The sequence below is a fragment of the Lagenorhynchus albirostris genome, chromosome 16 (genome assembly GCF_949774975.1).
Source record: "Lagenorhynchus albirostris chromosome 16, mLagAlb1.1, whole genome shotgun sequence".
In the NCBI taxonomy this organism is placed as follows: Eukaryota; Metazoa; Chordata; class Mammalia; order Artiodactyla; family Delphinidae; genus Lagenorhynchus; species Lagenorhynchus albirostris.
The window spans coordinates 45,972,789-45,993,524 of record NC_083110.1 but is presented as its reverse complement, the minus strand read 5'-3'; the positions used below and the strand labels follow the sequence as shown (position 1 = coordinate 45,993,524).

General features: G+C 40.7%; 1 protein-coding gene across 17 annotated transcripts in view; it reads left to right on the top strand.

The window, feature by feature from the left end:
- The window catches only part of SGMS1 (sphingomyelin synthase 1), a 291,522-nt gene extending 272,756 nt beyond the window's left edge, over nt 1-18,766 (top strand). For all 17 annotated transcript variants that reach the window (XM_060125542.1, XM_060125536.1, XM_060125537.1 and 14 more), the window contains 3 exons: nt 14,609-14,762; nt 16,277-16,443; nt 17,157-18,766. In XM_060125542.1, coding sequence (XP_059981525.1) covers nt 14,609-14,762; nt 16,277-16,443; nt 17,157-17,336 — 501 coding nt within the window. In that variant the 3' untranslated portion in view covers nt 17,337-18,766. The remainder of the gene's footprint in view (nt 1-14,608; nt 14,763-16,276; nt 16,444-17,156) is intronic.
- The last annotated feature ends 1,970 nt before the right edge of the window (nt 18,767-20,736 follow it).

Sequence of the window (20,736 nt, the reverse complement as noted above, 5' to 3'; positions counted from 1 at the left end):
GAACCTGTGCCCCCAGCAGTGGGAGCTTGAAGTCTGAACCGTTGGACCGCCAGGGAAGTCCCCCCACCCCCTTTTTGTAAACCCCATCAGTAACTTACAGAGATCAGAGCAGTTGTCCTGTAGAATATCCCACATTCTGGACTTATCTGTTTGCGTCTTTCTAGTGTCAATTAACTTCTTCCTCTCTCCTCCGTATTTCCTCTAAATAGAAAGTTGGCTCTGGAGACTTGATTCAGTTGTTCTAATTTCTTTGGCAAGAACACTTCACGAGTAAAACAGAATGATTTCTGAAGCGAGACAGAAGACTTGGAAAAGGTCTTGAAGGCTCAGTGCTGCCTCTTGGAGATCAAGCTTAAGAAACTGAGAGGTCAGACAAGGGTCAGAACACTGCACTGGGGAACAGTGTCAGAAGGGAGCAAGAGATAGTGTTCGAGAGAGATCCCAGAGACCACCTCTGCCTACCTTAGAGCCCTACCCAGGGCTTGGTTAGTCAAAACGGAAAGGACCCTTACTGAAAGTCATCCAGTCCAGTGTCTCAATATCCTCGCCACCAAATCTTGATCAAACTCTCTCTGAACCATTGCACTGAGAGGGGACTCATTACCCTGTAAAAATACAAACCTACCCAGTAGTGGAAAGAACACTGAGGTCAGAGTGAGGTTGATGTCGTCCAGCACTTGCTAGCTGTGCAGCAGTTGCATTTAACTTCTCAGAGCTGCAGTCCCTTTGTTGGCAAGACAGGGCTTATGGCACTTTTCATACCATCTTAAGGAGTTGCAAGAGTGAAAGAAGGCAGTAAATACACAGGGCTCTGTAGATGTAAGATGCTGTACAGAAATAAGAAAGCTTGGTGTGGCCATCACACCTTAACGCCTAGAGTCTTATTCATCCAGAGAAAATGTATTTAACGTGCATTAAGCACCTGCTGTGTCTGAGGTACTGGAGTGCAAGGGGGTGAGCAACGTAGAAGCCCCTGCCTTTGTGGAAAGTGCTTTAAGACCACCTCATCCGAACTTTCATCTTATATAATGTGGAAAATGCTGTGATATAAGGACCTTAAGCTAAGCTGCTGGCCGTAGGGATAAGAGAAGTGGAGACAGATTTGAGCAATATTTAAGTGGCTGAATCAGTACAGCTTAGCAATACATTTGATATAGGGAATAAGGAGAGAAAGGAAGGATTTCAAAGGCAACTGGCTTTTACCACTGGCATAATTATAAGGTAAGGAGGAAAACGGAGTTAATGACTTCAGATTAAACAAATAGAGTCTGAGGTACTTGTGAGATATCTAAGTGGTGGTGTCCAGGCTAACTAGCAGTCTACATCTGAAATTGAGGGAAAAATCAGCGCTAGAAATTAAATATGTGGTTCATCATATTCTCGGTGGTGTTAAAGCTGTTGGTATGGATGAAAAGGCCAGAGACAGGACATTAACGTACGATGCTTCCAGAATTGGTTATCCCCTGACTTGAGACACCATCTAAGGCCTGTTGGTTGGTGGATATTCTTATGGTTATCAGTCATCATTAAACTCCAAGGGAAGAGAGTTGAGCTTTAGAATACGACTTTGTTTAACATGGGCACGTGAACTTAAACTTGGTTCTGCCAACATGCAAAGCCCCATAATTAGTATACTTAATTCTTCCCTTAACACCAGTATTCAAAACGCATGGCTTCTAAGAAAATGTTTCAACAGGTATGCAGTAGTAATTAAGAAAATTGTTCCTAGTGTTCATTCACTTGATGGCAGTGTACTCTTTACTTCGCAAAATGTCATGGCTTAGAGAAGTAATCGTCATGTGAAATGATGAGGTGAGAAGAGAAGGGGGCCTGTCATCAGATGCTCCTGCAACAGAGATGAGCTGCTGGGGCGTGAGAAGGGAAGGAAGCATTCAGTTCCTGGAACAGAAGCTTCTGGGAAGCACTAGTCCTGTATCCCAGTGGGTGTGCGTGGTGGGCTTACGAGGCTGCCAAGTTAGTGCAACCTTGATTACCCCTTGTTAATCTCAACACAGCTTTTCTCCAAGGAGCATGTGTCCCAACCAGAAAACACCTTCTTGTCATCTTGTTCTAACTTTTTAGGATTCAGTTTTTTAAAATAAAAAAGGCAGAAACATTTGAGAATTCTTCTATGTCCTAAGCTTTATGTAAGAAATTTTTGTTGTTGTTGTTTTAGCAAACTCCACAAGAAAAAAAAAGAAAGAAAAAAAAAACCTGCCCCAGATAACACAGATACACTAATGTTATTGGAAGAGAAGGAATAACTTATGCTGTTTTCAACTCTCATTTTAATAATCACTTGAGTTAATCTAATGCCTAAGCATTAAAGTGAGATTCATGTTGGTTCTGGTTTTTGGTCTCCATGGTGACCTTAGATTTGAAAACCTTCAAAATGAGAGAGTTACGTTACATCCTGGGTACTTAGCTGGCTAACGCATTAATCTGACATGGTGTTTTCAGTGGAATGATTTTCTTGAACTTCAAAAACGTGTCTTTTTATTTTTCTATCCAGCATACTTGAACATAGCCCACTGTCGGACAAGGCTGAGATTAATTGGACATCTGAGATTAATTGTTCAGTGGAACAATAAAATACAAATATAATAACGGAAAGACTTCCGTGTTCTTTCCTGCCACTGTCAGTTTTTTTGCATTGCACGCATTAGAAAGATCAAAGCACCTCCTTCAATTCGATGCTAAGCTGTGATGTAGTAATCCTCAGTCTCAAGGGTCTCTTTACTGGCATGTGTTCAGTCTTACAAGGCACAAGACTCACTGCTTTTTAGGATTTTATAACCTTTTAAAGTTCTTTCCTACTTAGGTAACAGCTTGAGTGCTCAAAAGCTGCCCTCCTCGCTGACAAATGTTGATGTTCTGATTAGCTCCTGCTAACCTTATCAGCATTTCAGAATATGGCTTGTGTTCTGTTACCAAAATAGCTTCATGTCATCCTGTTGAATCGTGTGGAATTTAAATTGTCAGTGCTTGATTTTACCTAATTTTCTGCTTGCCTCCCAGTTTCTTATCATTTTGTTCATTCTCATTTTTTAAAAAATTTCTTGCTTTATAATTTCCGGTAACCTCCCCCATCCCAAGTCTCTTCTTCACTTTCCCATTTTTCTCTCCACTGTTCTCTTCCCTTTTCAGGAATGAGAAAAAAAGAAAAAGAAAAAAGAAAAATGTACTAAGTCACTTCTTTCTGTCTTAAAAAAAGGTTATTTTTTCCCCATCTTAAAGAAACTCTACATTCATTATAGATACATTGCAAAAATGTAAAAAGGAAAATTTTTACACTCATGGTTCTATCTACTGTTCATGTTTCAGTATATTTATTAGTTCTTTGTGTGTATTTTTCTTACATAGTTCTGATCATGCTTTTTGTGCAGTTGTTCCTGTGTCTTTATAGTTAACATTTGTTATATGCATTTTTACATGATTTTGTAAACTTTCTAAATGGTTTTCTTATTTATGGGAAGTCTCCAGGGAGACAGGGATTGTGAGGCAGGGAGATTATAGATGTGACTTCTTTTCACAAACAAGCGGATTGCTTACTTCTGAACAAACATTTCTAGAGGACCTGTCTTGCGTGGGGTGAATTTTGAGGATACACAAATACGTAAGACAAATGGGCATCCAGAAGCTGTGACAGACATGTAACACATAAGATTATTCTCTGACTGCAGCCTTCACTGTAATAGGCGTGAGGTGCTCAGTTGCCATGGAAGCAGAGAAGAAGGTGGCAAACTTTGCTGGGAGTGTTGGCTGCACTGAGGAGGTGCCGTCCGAGCCAAGTCTGAAAAGGATGAGTAGGTGTTTGCCAAGTGGAGTTAAAGGGAGAGAACAGAAAGGGTGTGAAAGGAAGTCTGAAGGCGCAGGTAAAGTTAGAGACGCCTGGTCATGTGGTCCTGTGGGCTGAGTGGCAGAGAGAAAGCCAGAGAGGCACGTTGTGGGCAGATTTTAAGGGATCTGGTCACCCTTCTAAGGAGTCTGGCCACAGGAAGCCAGGAAAGGTTGGAGCAGTGAATAGGATGTGATCACATCTGTCTCTTAGAAAGCCATCTCTCCAGTGATACAGAAAGTAAGCTGTTTGGGAGAGAGGAGGGGAGGTAGACTTCGAGCGGTGCTAAATTACGTCTACCTGTTTCGTGCCAGGTATGATTCTCAATGTTTTTTCATTGAAGTCTCACAGTCATGAGTGGGAGGAAGTTGCAGTTGTTCCAGAGATGCTTGACTTGCCTGTTGTCTTGCAGGTACTAAGTGGCAGAGGCAAGAAGTTCGGCCGCGTCTCTGTTCTTGGTACTTCACACGAGGGAGGCAGATGAGGCTGCTTTTGTGCGGTGTTTCAAATTTAGAGATGAGGAATGCCTAGACCAGGGCAGACACTGGGAAGGTGACAGAGGTTTCCTACATGGCAGCAGCCATCTAGTGTGAAGAGGTCACCAGGGTGAAAAAGCATTCACTGAAGAAATCCAAAGAGCCTCGGAGGTGACGCTATATGACTCTACACGAAGCGTGATCCACTGTGTCAGAGTACAGGCAGATGGACAGCAGGACTTTTGTCCTGAGGAAGGTTCCAGAGCTTCCCAGACACTGCCGGCCGGTGGGTTCCATTCAGAAGCCATACTGTCCTGCTTGAGAGGCTCCCACTGGCCACGTGTGAGACAATTGGAGCACCACAATGAAATATGACAGTAATTAATTATAATACATTAATAAGAAACATTTTAAAAATTAGTGCTGGTGGAGAAAAAATTAACTGCTAGATATAAAAGAAATATTAGAAATAGAAAATCACCATTTTGCAACCACTGTAGTAATTCAAGCAAGAATCATCAACAGATGCTAAAGCCACTGGGTGAACGGTGGGGCACCATAATATTTATATAGTTTCAAAAAGTCACAAACTGCTTGTTAATAATAAAGGGGCAAAGGTGTGTATTCGGAGGAGAAATCTGGCAGACACTCTGGCAGCCAAGTGATCAAACCAGCAGCAGAACAAATGATATCGGATGCTTTTTGATCTGATGCACTGGGTGGGACACATCATTTCTGTATATTCCTGCCAATAACATTTAACCTGAGTTTAAACATAAGGAAACAGTCAGATAAAAGCCAAATGGAGGGACATGCTCTTGATATAAAAAAACTAGACTGGACTCTTTAAAATAAAATGTCAGTGTCATTTAAAAAAAAAAAAAGGACTGAGAAACTAGTAGACTAAGAAAAATTAAGAGTATGACAAGTACCCTCAATATGTCTCCTCTGATTGAATCCTAGATTCCGGGGGGAAAGCTATACAGGACATTGTTGAGACTATGGGGGAGTCTGAATAAGGATATCTATTAACCATGAGAGTATTCTATCATTGTTAAATTTCGTGAGTGTGATTACAGAAGAAAATGTCCTTGTTTGTACACTTAAGGGTAAAGTGTCATAATGTATTCAACTTAAATCTCAAATGGCCCAGGAAAAAAAAGTGGGAGAAGAAGGAGAAGCAAATGTGGCAAAATATTGATAATTGATGAGTCTAAGGATGTTCATTATTCTCGTCTTTAGATTTACACATTTTCAAAGCAAAAATTTGAGGGAATTTTTTTTCAATTTTCACCTCATGACCAGGTAGGCTACAGAATCTCTCAGGTATAACTTTTGTTAAAGGGGAATCTTGCCTGACTGAAATACTGGATTTCTTTAATGTGACAAATAAGTATCTGGGTAAGTGGAAATCCATAGCTGATCTTTATTTAAGATTTTATGAAGGCTTTGATAAGTCTCCTTACTAAAGGCCATGAAAACATTTTTACGTTTTTACTGGGGGAAAGGGAGGCTGGTAGGGGGTGAGCGCTTTATTACTGATGATTATTTAGAGACCCCTCCCCATGAAAAAAAAAAGCCTGCCTGGTATAGGAACTCTTGGATACATTGGATAATGGAGCAGTGTGGAGAGCCAAATCCCTCAGAGCTCAGTGGAGGGAAAAATGTTTTTAAGGTTGTGTATCTGAGTTCTAAGAGGATGTGTATAGGGAAATCTCCCTACTTCAGATCATTTGAGATGGATATAATATTTGCGGATGAAACTAAATCTTCCCAGGAATGAAATGATAACCATCTGAGGAAGAATTCATAAAAGTGATCACAGATGAACATCCGTGAGGGCTGTGTATTTAAGGAGAATTTCGCTTCTTGGCTGCTAAGCATTGAGTTCTCACTTAAGGAACTCCTCACCCAAAACATGGGCCTAACTTGATCATTGTAATGTGGTCTGATATTTGTATAGCGCTTTATAATTTTTGAGCAATCACTTTTATAAACATTACCTCCCTTTGGCAGTGAGGGTTGAGGATGAGGTGGTGGTATTCTCGCCATTTTACAGATGAGAGAACTGAAGCTAGAATGGGTAGAATGGTTTGTCCAGAGCCACCTGGATGGTTAACCCAAAACGGGGGCTTGCGGCTGGATTTATCCTCATTGTTGTTCTTGTGACATAAGCTTAGAGGTCTTTGGAGCATCCCTCCTACGCAGCACAACATAAAGCAAGGAAAGTTAAGATCAAACTGAAAACACCTTGCTCAAGAAGGTGGAAAATGTGTAATTTGTTTGTGAAAGATACCCACGGAAATAACTTTTTTAGAGATGGGGAAATTTGATTTAATGGAAAAAACACTTACGAAAAATAGATCTTTAGTGAATAATGAATAAAATTTTTAAACCGTTCAACTATATTTAAATGATTTATGTAAAATGGATTCAATTTCATTAGCATGACAAAAACAACAAAAAAAGTGAACCTGGAGACATTGTCCAGCCTTTGTTATTTGGAGAAGTGTTTGCACCAATAGCTGCTCTTTCCAGGGACCCAAAAGGCAAGATCCTTTAGTGAGAGGTAAGACATTTGGATCTGATCCCAACTGAGTCACTGTGAAATAGAAAAATAGCGCCTCTATTTGCTTATCTGTAAAATGGATATAATTACATATACGCTAACCACCTGATAGGCTTGTGAGGCTACAATGAGCTAATTGACAGGAAAACTCTGTAAAAGTTGGAATCTCTGTACCAACAAAATGTAATATTTTATTATGTACAAACGACCCTACATTCCTTTTTGTTGTTTTTTTTTACTCCTCAATCGACAGTCACAAAAAGGTATGAGAAATTATAAGGGACAGTTTTTTTTTTAATTGGCATATAATTGCTTTACAGTGTTGTGTTGGTTTCTGCTGTACAACGAAGTGAATCAGCTATATGTATACATGTATCCCCTCCCTCTTGGACCTCCCTCCCCACCTCCAATCCCACCCATCTAGGTCATCACAGAGCACTGAACTGAGCTCCCAGTGCTATACAGCAGGTTCCCACTAGCTAGCTGTTTTACACATGGTAGTGTATTTATGTCAAACCTGATCTCCCAATTCCTCCCACCCACCCTCCCCTTGCCCCACTGTGTCCACACGTCCATCCTCTACATCTGAGTCTCTATTCCTGCCCTGGAAATAGGTTCATCTGTACTATTTTTCTAGATTCCACACATATGCATTAATATACGATATTTGTTTTTCTCCTTCTGACTTACTTCGCTTTGTATGACAGACTCTAGGTCCATCCATATCTCTACAAATGACCCAATTTCGTTCCTTTTTATGGCTGAGTAATATTCCATTGTAGATATGTGCCACATCTTCATGGTATATATGTATCACAGAAGGTCGGAGAAATTATAAGGGGCAGTTTTGAACCTCTCACTGCTGCTGTGAAATCTAAAACATTCATCAAACTTAGCAACACACCATCTTCCCCTCAGTCTTCAAGGTCATGCTCAAGGACATTTCATGGCTCAAATTAGTTCTTAAGTGTCCATCACTGGTTAGGAGGGCCGTGTGCCTGTTGAAATTCAGGAAGTGGCATAGTTTTGCTGCTTTTGTTTGGGAGTTGAAGTTGAGGCGGGGACTGCAGCACGTAGCGTGTGTTTCCCAGTTGCAGGCTGCGCAGGACATGGATTGATGGGGATTCCACTGATCCTGCTGTTCCCTGATGCTGGATTCCCTTAGCGGATCTGACCTGTGGTCTGGGTGTTGAAGAACAGCTTTCTTTACATGCCATGGATGGTAGTGCATTTTCTGTTTTGGAGGAAGGCTTTTCTTCTGGAACAAGACAAGAAGTTATTTGCCCTGGTGGTAGTAGCTAGATTCATTGAATGCATGAATGAGGACAGGTCCACTGAGAGACATCTGACTGTTCCTGGTGGTTGGTATGGGGCATGATGGCATGACATTACCTTTGTAAGGAACCTAGGCTGCTCAGAGCAAGGTTGCTTCATGTGTATCCGGTTCTTGGTTTATGCAGGCTTGGGGAGGCGCTGGCAGTGTACAGGTAGCGTGCAGTTTGCAGATAATACATACGCGGAGTCAGAGGACTTGGGACCCATTCCAGCTCCCAAACTGAACAGCCGGGGCACCCAGGACAGAGTTAAGACCTGCCTCGCTGATTTTTCAGGGCTGCTGTAAGATGAAGCATTGGTAAGACTCAAGGATTCTATTAAATAGCATTTCTGCTCTTTAGCACTCACTTTCAGCCCTTCCTCCAAGTTATACCAAAGCCATTGATTCGTGCAGCATTATTTGATGAGTTTGGGTTCTAGGTTCTCCCTCTCCTGCCAGAAGGAGATGAAGCACAGTGAATGTCCCCACTTTTCAGATGCACTTAAGAGAAAAGGCAAGTGCATGAGGCCATCTGCAAACTGAATGGTGGTGAACAGCCTATCATCAGAGCACTGTGTATTCAGCATTGAAAACATACTGTGGGGGGGGCTCTTCCCTGGTGGCGCAGTGGTTGAGAGTCCGCCTGCCGATGCAGGGGACACGGGTTCATGCCCCTGTCCGGGAAGATCCCACATGCTGTGGAGCGGCTGGGCCCGTGAGCCATGGCCGCTGAGCCTGCGCGTCCGGAGCCTGTGCTCCGCAACGGGAGAGGCCACAACAGTGAGAGGCCCGTGTACCGCAAAAAAAAAAAAAAAAAAACCATACTGGGGGAACCTGGTTTTTAAACCAAAGGCTCACTGGTTTGAACCCTTCTGGAGTGGTGTGTCTCTTTCAGAAGCCTCTCCGTCTGTCTTCTGCTCTCCATTTCTTTCTGTGTCTCATATTGCTTAAGTGATTTAGCCAGTTAATTTCTTGGCCATTCATTAGAACTTGAAGAAAATTGCTCTGTTTTTACTGAAAAGTGATCTTTCTCTGACCCTAGGAGATCATAATTCACATAATGATGCAGATGCAAGACCTTGTCACAGCTTTGTAGTGCCCACTGAGAAAGTGTTTGTGTGAATGTCCCCCAAATATCTCTGCTTCCAAAGATGAGCACTCAGAAGTCTACTGATGGGGAGGTTAGAGCTCCAGGTACACACTCCATCCTCTTTCCCACTGAATGCAACCCAACACACAGGCCACAGTGTCTGGAGCAGCCCTTTGAGGACTCTGGAAAATGGTAGCAGGCAGAGTGCAGAAGGAAACTAAAATGAGAAGGAAGGAAGATGGAGCTGGGAGCTTCCTGTTTCTGCTTCTTCCTCTTCCTCCCTCCCCCCTCCCCCTCCTCCCTTTTCCTCCTTTTCCTCCTATTCTTCTGTTTTCTTCCCATGTCTTCTGCCTGTACTCAGAGGTAACCTAAATCTCAGAACTGCAGAACTCCACAGGAATCCCCTCCTTTCTAGCCCAACAAGCAGGGAACTCCTACCGGTTTCCATGCAAACCATGCTAACATGCAGTGTGTACATCCTAGATTTTTCCTGTGCATGTTTTTTTAAACAGTTATAATTATACCAAACATTTTGTTTCATTTTTTTCTCTTGGTAGAAGAAAGTATTTATGATATAACTTACTACAAAGTCATTGTATGCTTATTTTTAAATAATGTATTAAACAATTATGGCCTAGTTCAGTGCATTTGAATCACTATAGTGTGCATTTGAATCACCTCAGATTCTGGCTCAGTAGGTCCTGAGGGGGTACAGGCACACGTTATTTTATTGAGCATTGCTTTATTACACTTTACAGTTATCGCAGTTTTTAGAAACTGAAAGTTTGTGGCGTTTCTGGGTGGAACAAGTCTGTCACCACCATTTTTCCAGCATCATTTGCTCACTTCATGTGTGCGTCACATTTTGGTAATTCTTGCAGTTTTTCAAACTTTGTATTTGTTATGTGATCTGTGACCAGTGATCTTTGATGTTACTACTGCCACTTGCTGAAGGCTCAGATGATGGTTAGCATTTTTAGCAATAAAGTATTTTTTTAATTAAGGCACGTACATTGGTTTTTTAGACATAATGCTATTGTACGCTTAATAGACTACAATATCCATAACTTTTTATGCACTGGGAAACCAAAAAATTCGTGAAACTCGCTTAATTGGAATATTCGCTTTATTGCTGTGGTCTGGAAGCGAACCTGAAATATCTCCGAGGTATGCCTGTAATGACAGGCAACCCCTGGTGTTGCCATTGCTCCCCTGGCCCATGTTCTGAATGGCAAGGGAACAGTTATTTAACAATTCCCATTTGGGTTGTTTCTAGTTTGTTGCTTTTATAAATAATATTGTGCGTAAAGGTTTTCTTCATGTGCGGGCTCACTTCTTGGAGGTGGGTGTCTAGAAACAACTAAGCACTGAGTCACACACAGGTCATGGCTGTTTGGATTGTGGTCAATATTGATGATTATTTTTGCAGAGGATTTTGCCAGTTGTAATAAATATATTACTCCCCAGGTTGGTGATGAGGAAATTGAGGCTTAGAGTGGTTCGGCTGCCCAGGGTCACACAGCTAATTGGTAGGAGAGCCATGCTTTTAACCCAGCCTGTCTGTTTCAGAGGCCACTGCCTCTTCCTGCACTGCTGGCTGCTGCATTTACCACGTTCCTTCCCTCCTCTTTAAGGAGCCTGTTTGAGAGGATCAGTGACGTTGTCCCTGCCCCACCATTGGCTATCTTTTTTTCGCTTTGCTAATTTGATATGGGAAAGAATGAGCTCCTGTTAACGTTCATTTTTATTTCTATTTGCTTGACAGAGCCAGTGCCTCCAGCTGGTCACATCCTTTGTCCTTTGATAAATTTTGTTTCCTAAATGGTCTTATTTACTTGATTTATGTGTACTGTGTACACGGTAAAGATGTTGTTTCTGCTCCAGTTGTGTTGTCATTTGCCTTAGAGTTTGTTTACCTTCTTAGAGTGTAATTTACAAATTTTATGTACCTGTAACCATCCATCTTCTTGTCCTGTTCCCCACTGAGCTTTTAAAGAGCCTTTCCCCTTGCAGAGGTTTGACAATCATGGAAAGATATTTTTAAAAGAAAGCATAGATGTGTTGAGGGCACTTGTAAGAAATGGAGCATTAATTTTGGGCTGTTTTTCCTCAATGCCATGTTTACCTCATAATCTCTCCCTCTTTTCCTACCCCTACAGTTTCTCCACAAATATTTTCCTACCAAAATGAGAGGGCAAATTGGGGGGGAATGGTGCTCAAGAATATGATGTATAGTTTTCAAAACACAGAGGGAGTTTCGAAAGGACAATTTGAAATAATGTAAATTGAAGAACTACCTAAGCTTTTTTGCCATAATTTTCTTCCATTTATTACCCGTTGTTATGACAGAACCAGACCAAACTTTCAATTTAAAACTTTCAAAAAATTTTTATCATGTTTATACATGCGTGCAATTTAAGAAACAAAATGATCCTACAGGACTTATTATGAAAACCATGGTACGCAACCCTTACCCTAATCACACTCAGCCTGCTTTCCTACTCTCTTTAGCTCTTTCAACTGAGTCTCGTGGTGTTTACCTTCATTTCTTTAACTCTTTTTACAGAATTTTTTTGTGTGTATGTGTTTATCCTCAGGTCTCTAAGTGCCATGGCAATATTGTTTCTTTATAATTTCCAATACAGGCTGTTGCTGACTTCCTGCTGGGGAAGGCCAGGATTTAGAGCCCTTGTATTCCCCACACAATCCTCCCCCGCAGCTTGTATGTGTTCTGTGCCTTTTCCTTCCCTTCTTCTCCTCCCCCACCATCCCAGTACACTAGTTTAGGCTTCTTATCCCATCTTCCCAGTGTCATTTTCTGTCCTTGATTTAAGTAACTCAGTATTCAGAGCTTACATTCTTACAGTTTTGTAGATGCTATTCATAGCCAAGTCATATAGTTTCCTATAATTACTTTTCAACACAATATTTCATTTCCTGTAGAGTCCGTAATTGCCTTGCTTTTTTGCTCTGTTAGTTTTCTGTGTACTTACTCATTCCCATGTTGTGACTCAGTGCCGCCGCGGAATTAGGTGTTCTGTTAGCCTCATCTCCAGAGCTCTGACTCACCCATGTAGGGGGCTCCCTCTCTTAGGCCTACAGCACAGCTCTCAGTATTCCCTTCACTGGCATCCTAGCAAATCCCGTTTCTTCTTTTTTCTGTTTTCTCCTTTGCCTTGTAGAGTACATCTTCTGTAATTTCCCGCAAAAAGAATACATAGGTGGTAAATATTGTGAAATCTTGTATATATGAAATGACTTTAGTTTATCCTTGGTCTATTTTTTAAGATTAGGCTCAGTTAATAATATGGCTGTGTATAGAATTCTAAATTGGAAATCATTTTCCCTCAGAATTTGGAGGCATTTTTCTGAAGCCTTTTCTTTTCCAGTATTGCTTTTGAAGAAGCCTGATTCTTGATCTTTTGTGTGAAGCTTGTTTTTGATCTCTGGATGCTTGAAGGTCCCTTGTTAGCCCCAAGTTTCTGAAGTTCCATAATACTGAGTCTTGCTATGTAGATCTGTTTGCTTCTGTTGAGCTGGACTTTCAGTGATCCCTTTCAATTTGGAAATCCATATCTGCTATGTGGTATGTTCAACCTGACGTCCTTAACTAGAAATCTTGATCAGTTTTTTTAAAGGGAAATTATAATGAAACATGTTTCCCAGAGCCCAGAATATTATCAGTTAAATGTTGAAAAGGGGTCATGGTGATTAAATTGGCTAACCAAAATTTAAAAGAATGCTGACAAACATAAAATATAGACAGTCACACATTTTATTTGCCAGAGCAAACAAAAGTTTCGGTGAATGACTTGTTCATGCCATTTACCACTCTAGTATCCAGCCCAGACTTGTATCAGAGACAGGTAGATTTATTTATAAACTTTTTCACTCTTATTAAAAGGAAAAACATGCAGTTCTACCCACATAATTTCAGAAGATTGAAGGTACATCCTACTCAGTCCCTTGCTTCAATTTGGTCCCCCAAAATCACATACCAAAAAAAAAATTCATATATTTGACTTTCTAACCTCCAGCTGCTTTAGCTAATAAGTTAGTAGAACATTTGTCCTCTAGGCCAAGCGTGTGAAATAGATCTTTAAATTTTTCCCAGAGATTTTCCCCCAGATGGCAGTTATGGTAGTAAATCAATCAGTCAGTCTTTAACAGTGTAGTGAAAAAAAACTTTAGTAACTAAATATCTGCTGACATGTGCTCTAAAAAGTGCCAACATGTAAGGGGAGCTCTGAAGCTGCATGCTTCGTCTCTAGGACCACACTCTTCCAAGGGCTGTCTGAACAGCAGTGAATGTTGAGTGGGCACACTTCATGGCGGGGGTGGGGGGGGGCAGTGATTTTACGTGTCTTAATATAAACTCATAAAGGAAAAACACTCCTGTGCATCTCCTGTATTCTGAAAACCCCACTGAATACTTCTGTGACTAGATATATGGGTTTCCCCACACACGCACACACACACACAAGCAAATCTCTAACCCTCTTTAACTCCATTCTGGCACTGTGTCTACCTGGAAATAGCATCGGATCCCACAGGGTAAGGGCTCAATCTCACACTGACTGTCAGCCCCCAACCACTTCAGACTCTGATCACAGGTTCAGACTGTCACCTATACTTCTTACCGACCAACTTTAAATTGGAAGTTCCTATGACCCCCCTCCTTGGGTTCAGTTAATTTGCTGGAGCTCACAGAACTCAGGAAAACATTTTACTTACTAGATTAGCAGTTTATTATAAAAGGATATAACGTAGGACCAGCCACATGGAAGAGATGTGTAGGGCAAGGTATGTGGGAAGGGGCGTGCATCACTCTCCCCACATCTCCTCACGTCCACCAACCTGGAAGCTCTCCAAACCCCTGTCCTTTTGGATTTCTGTGGAGGCTTCATTATAGAGGCATGATTGATTAAATCATTGGCCATTGGTAATTCACTCAACCCCCAGCCCTTCTCCCCTCCTTGGAAGTGGCGGGAAGTGGGAAAGAGGTTCCAACCCTCTAGTCACCTGGTTGGATCTCCTGGCAACCACCCCCATCCTTAGGGGCTTTCCAGAAGTCACCTTGAACTCATGAACATGAACCTAGGTGTGGTTGAAAGGGGCTTTTATGAATAACCAAAGACACCTCTGTCTCTTCTCAGGAAATTCCAAAGGTTGTAGAAGCTCTGTGCCAGGAACAGGGATGAAGGCCAAATATATATTTCTCATTATAAATCACAATATTACAAAGCTTAATCTTGAATATAAGTTATAATCGTAGCAGACTTTTATGTGGGCTAATAGTCTGATTTTCTTTTCCCACCAGCTCTTCGGAGACTGGGAAGCCCAACTGAGGAGAATAATGAAGCTCATTGCTGGTGGCGGCCTGTCCATCACGGGCTCCCACGACATGTGTGGGGACTACCTGTACAGCGGCCACACGGTCATGCTCACACTCACCTACCTATTTATCAAAGAGTGTAAGTCGAAAGCAGCCTTCCATGAGAGATGCAACTGGGCATGGAAAATGGGAACAGAACAGGCCTGATGTCGGCGGCCCTGGGGGGTGGGATTCCTAACCGCCTGCTGGTTGGTACCTGCAATACTTTAATGGGGTTAAGCCTTATCCTTGGAGATGCCATATTGGAAGACTTGGGTCACAAACTGATTTTGAATCCTGTTGCTATCACTTACTAGCTCTGTGACCTTGGGGAAAACCTCTAACCTCTGTAAGTCACAGTTTCCTCATCTTTAGAATGAGATACTGATAGCTCCTTCATGAATGAGGGAGAGGTTGTGAAAATTAAAATAGATGGCATATAGGGACACTAGTAGTGGTGCAGGGAGAATGAACGGTAGCCGGTCTTTGTTGTTGTATTGTTAGAGTACCAAGTACAGATTTTCCTGGAAATGGAACATGGAGCCCTGTACATACTCTTAAGACCCTACCCCCAACCATGACCACTCCATATAAACTGACAAACCTCCCTTCACCCTCTCTACTGCTGATCCTACTTATTTGGTTCAATTTTTTACTTTTCCATAGGCTTTAACACCTTCTAACATAATGTATAATTTACTTTATTATAATTATTATTTATTGTTTCTCTTCAGTACTAGGAAGGGATCTCCCCACAAAGGCAGGCTCTTTGCCTATTTTGTTCATTGATTCCAGTGACTAGAGCAGTTCCTGTCCTGGGCACATCGTAGATGCTCAATAAATAGTGGTTGAATGAATGATGGATACTTGGACCCCTTGAAAATTCTGTAAAAGCCTAAACTGTCTTCCCCAGGGTGAGAAGGGTAGATCACACTCAGACAACATTATTGCCTAAAATTTCAGACCCTCTGAAGCCCACTCACTGAGAATACAAGGTAGGAAGGCCTGCACGAATAGAGATTTTGAATCTCCCATCAGGTGACTTCCCAGACACTGCCCTGCCCTTGGGAACGTACTTGGGCTTGAATTCCCAGGCATTTGGATCCTCTCTTATTTGTATTTGAGAAATGGAAATCTCAAAGACTTTCAAATTAGTGTATGGTTGCAGAGCTTGGAAAGCAAATAGGGCAGTTGTATCAATTATAATTGCCTACTCAAAGGATCAAAAGGTACTGATTTTTGTATAGAGCATTAATCCCAAATTATTTCCTGGTAAATTTAATTGTCAGTGGGCGGTGTTGTTTTGTATTTTAATGGAGCATGATGCATTAACCTGTCCTTATTTGTCCTTTTAAGCTACACTTATAATTACATGAATCAAGTAATAACCAAATATAAATTACTATGGCTAAGAAAATCACTTTATGAAATAAGCTGCTTCCCTTCTAACCTCCGTTACAGAGAAGCGAAAGCCCTTAGGTTTGCTACCCCAAAAGATCTGTTTTCAGAAGGGAAGATCCAAGGTAATTGGATTCAGAAGTAGTAGTTGAGGCATGGTCGGGTGCCCTTAGTGGCACTTGAATAACGGGACTATTGCAAGTTTCTCCTTTTCAGATTCCCCTCGACGACTGTGGTGGTACCACTGGATCTGCTGGCTTCTCAGCGTGGTTGGAATCTTCTGTATTCTCTTGGCGCATGACCACTACACTGTGGATGTGGTGGTGGCATATTACATCACCACAAGACTCTTCTGGTGGTACCACACTATGGCCAATCAGCAAGTGAGTTTCTCTCCCCATTTGATTTTAACCCCTATTGCTCTTGGCCTGCCGTCGCTGGCGTGGCGGGGGGGAAAGCGCGAAGAACCCACAGATGTCTTCGGTTTCTCTTGTCTTAAGAGGTAGTCAGCTAAGGTTGTGTTGTCTCTTGTGATGCTGATCCACTTCTGGATCAAAGATGAGCCAGAAATGCGTTAATATAATGACATAGGAGACGGCATCCTTCTAGAACAAGAGTCACGCTCTCATTGTCCCTGGAAAATATTTTTTAAGCTGTACCTACCTCTTGCTTGATTTGCAGTCCTACCTTCTTTTCTGTCTTTGGCCCCTCACCAGCTTAATACTTAACATTTAATTAACTCTCTCTGTTTTCATCGTAGAAGAGTAGCTAAAACACTAATTGAGGTATTTCTTTATAGACAAGAGAGTGAGTAAGCCGCATGTTCCCCGTGTACTCCCGGAATTGGAGTTACTTGTTTTTCTGCTAGGTGTGGCCCGGTTTACAGCTGAGTGCAGAGTGTAGAACGGTGGTGGGAGTGTGAAACTGTGGCTATGTAGGTGGTCATGGGGCGGGTCTGGGGGCCTTTGTGAATTTTAATATGGAAACTATTTGAACCTAAAGTGAAAGGTTATGAGAAACATGTGTGTGTTCCTTTTGGGGCTGGAACCATCAGTTGTTCTTCCTGACTTGGTTTTCTCTTTCTGTGTTCTCTTAGGTGCTAAAAGAAGCTTCCCAGATGAACCTCCTGGCCAGAGTGTGGTGGTACAGGCCATTTCAGTACTTTGAAAGGAATGTCCAAGGAATTGTACCTCGATCTTACCATTGGCCCTTCCCCTGGCCAGTAATCCACCTCGGTAGGCAAGTTAAATACAGCCGGTTGGTGAGTGACACATAACAGCTGTACACGGTGGGGAAAGAGGAGCTGTCCGAAGTGCTAAGAACTCCATGAGAAAAGATGCCATAAAATGAACACCTCCCTTATCCTGTTATCTTTCAACAGTTACCGTGACTTAACCGATTGAGTTACCTGGTCAGCACTGTGATCTTTTTTTTCTCTCCAAAGGACCCGCGTTGGACAACAATAAAGAAAATTTAACCTGTCGTGCACTGTACACATTTCCTGTTCATAGGCTTGGGATTTACATAACCTTGCAACCACCGTGTTCCTTTGTATATGATGCAACAGCATAAATGTAAGCTTTTATATCATAAGTTCTGGTCTTTCCAGTCACACCTGGAAATAAAGCGTATTATTTTCTTGGGAAAACATACTTTTCATATCTCTTGCCCCAAAGATTGGGCTGTAAGCCATTTTCTAGCAAATGTCTCTATGAAGGTTTCTAAGTACCTGAATGGGGTTCGATTCTGAAATCTTTCTACCTGTTGCACCGATATTCAAATAAAAATGACAGACACAGAAAGGTTTGGTAACTTTGGATTTTGTAAAAATCAGCAGAGACAGTGTGTCAAAAAGTACAAAAAAAAAAAGATTCTGTTATAAAGTGATTTTCTAAGTATTTCCTAACTTTATTTTTCAAAATGATGTTATGAAAACCAAATTTAAAGATTTTTACATGTCAGAGAAAAGAGAGTTAAAATTTAAAAATGTTTCTTGGGAGAGAAATTTGTCTATGTTTCTAGTGCCTTTCTTGTCTTGATTGTATGGTCAGTAGGCAATCTTCAATGTTTTTATTTAAAATAAAGTATTCCATGAAAATATAAATGTATGTATTACTACTAAATTTTGCATTATAGCTAAATTAAATCAGAAGACTGCTTATGGTTTTTAAATTGCTATGAATTAAAGAATGGGAGAGTTAATTAGAAAGTCAGAGCCTGTTCCCATATTGTGAGCAGGTGGCAATGACAGGTACCACTTCAATTATTTTATCATCTATTTGGTAGTTTGATTTTAACTATACAATGAAAACAGCCATGAATACTTTGTTTTTAAAAAGAGAGTTTTGAAAATGATCACTTAACTAAAAATTGAAAGCTATAAATCAGTTATCCATACTCTCATGGCAATTTTGTTGGTAAACAACAAAGAAGAGATCTATTTCTTTAAAATATATTTGTGCAGGAACTGCATGTAACTCTTAAGTTTTACTCCTAACATGAGTATGTTTGGGGAAGTATTCTATTCTATACTTGCCAATGTGGAGAACAAAATAGTTTTTTAAGAATGAAGAAGTATATATATCCATTCTGTATTTTATGTGCAGCAGAATTATCTTCCGTAGGGTTTTTTTTTGTGTATTCACAGGGTAATATTTGTATTGTAAAACAATAATGGTGAAGGAAATAAAAAGGCTTTTAAAATTTTGTTTGTTTTAAATCTTTGTAAAGTTATTATTCCAGAGAGTATACTGATACCTTATTAACAGCTTACCTAGATCATAAAATAATCAAAATGCACTTTTTAATAAAAACTGATACTTAAAATAAATGGCTGCTATTTCTAATGTGTTCACATTCTTCACAAAAGTCGTAAATGAAGTCATTAAAGCAAGATGAAAAACTGAGTTTTGAAATTTCCTTGCTGAATTTCTTTGAGAGAGGGCCTTTATAATCATGTTTCTTTTCCCTTGAGATTCCTTAAAATGTACTGTAAAGTTCGGTAACCTCTACAGATTGAGTGTATTTTTAAAAACATATAAAAAGACTTACAGATAAGTTTTAAGTCAAACTGCAGACCACTGTTTACCAATAACTTTGAATTCTCTAATTCTCAATCAAGTCACTTAACTTTTTCCCCCTATAACTGGAAGTAATACGACTTTTTCAGTTTAGTTGGAAAGGAAAAGTAAATTCTGAAATGAGAAATACAGTAATACTACTTTGCTAATCGATGGTAATGCAAACATTTTTTAAAAAGAAAAAAAATATTGTTCCTGATGTGGGAAAGAAAGGAGGATGTTAACAGTCAAAGCCTGTCTTTATTAAGGGAGGCTGTTATGTAACCAGGGAGGCTAGAACTGTAAAACTAGGAAGATTTCCTGCCTGGGACCAGATGCCACAAATTGAAAGGGAAAGTATCTTGAGTAATGAAAGTGAATTCTTGGCATATGCTAAAAATAGGATCTTTTTTTCCTAGGTCAAGATAGTTACATAAAAAAATTCATTATGTTGAGTTTACATACTACATATGTACCAGGAAATTCACTTGGTGGTTGTTCTTCATGCCTGACTGTACAGAATCATGAATTGACAAGTCTTGTGGCTCTCAAGTCTGCAACTTCCAGGAAGGACAAGAGAAATCTCGTGTTCTGGAGAATTGTAGTACAGTTGATAATGCCTGCCTGAACAAGGACATGTGCTTTTCCGTGCTTCGGTTTATTTAAGCCAGAGCCGTAGACAATAGCTTCTTTGTTTTACTCTCTTTAAGAGTTGGGTAATTCACATGCATTATCTTGTTAACCCTCACATCACCACAAGGTGTGTTATTATCCCCATATTATGGGAGTTGACATACTCAGGTATGTTAAATAACTTTCCCAAGGGCATGCAGCTGGTTAAGTGGTAAAAATCTGATTGGAGTGCAAGTTTTCACCCACACCTCAACAACCTCTCCACCCAAATACTGTGAGCTTTCGTAAATTCTTCAGTAAAAGTCCACAGTGAGAGAAATCTGCCTACGGTGTTCAAGCTAAGCAGGGTGACTTACTGTGAACCAAGTAGTAGGAAATTCACACCATGAGGTGGAGAGACTAATTTTGCCCATTTCCTAATTGCTGCATGTTTTGTTTGTATCCCAAGCAAACACCTAAATTGATAAATTTGATAAATATCTCATAAAATTTATAAATATCACATAAAATGAAAGTGCCTGCTAGCTTTTTTAAAATTCTTATTGATGAGTATAGTTTTTATTTTTTAACATCTTTATTGCAGTATAATTGCTTTACAATGGTGTGTTAGTTTCTGCTTTACAACAAAATGAATCAGTTATATATATACATATGTTCCCATATCTCTTCCCTCCTGCGTCTCCCTCCCTCCCACCCTCCCTATCCCACCCCTCCAGGCGGTCACAAAGCACCGAGCTGATCTCCCTGTGCTAGGCGGCTGCCTCCCACTAGCTATCTACCTTAGGTTTGGTAGTGTATATATGTCCATGCCTCTCTCTCGCTTTGTCACAGCTTACCCTTGCCCCTCCCCATATCCTCAAGTCCTTTCTCTAGTAGGTGTGTGTCTTTATTCCTGTCTTACCCCTAGGTTCTTCATGACAGTTTTTTTTTTTTAATTCCATATATATGTGTTAGCATACGGTATTTGTCTCTCTCTTTCTGACT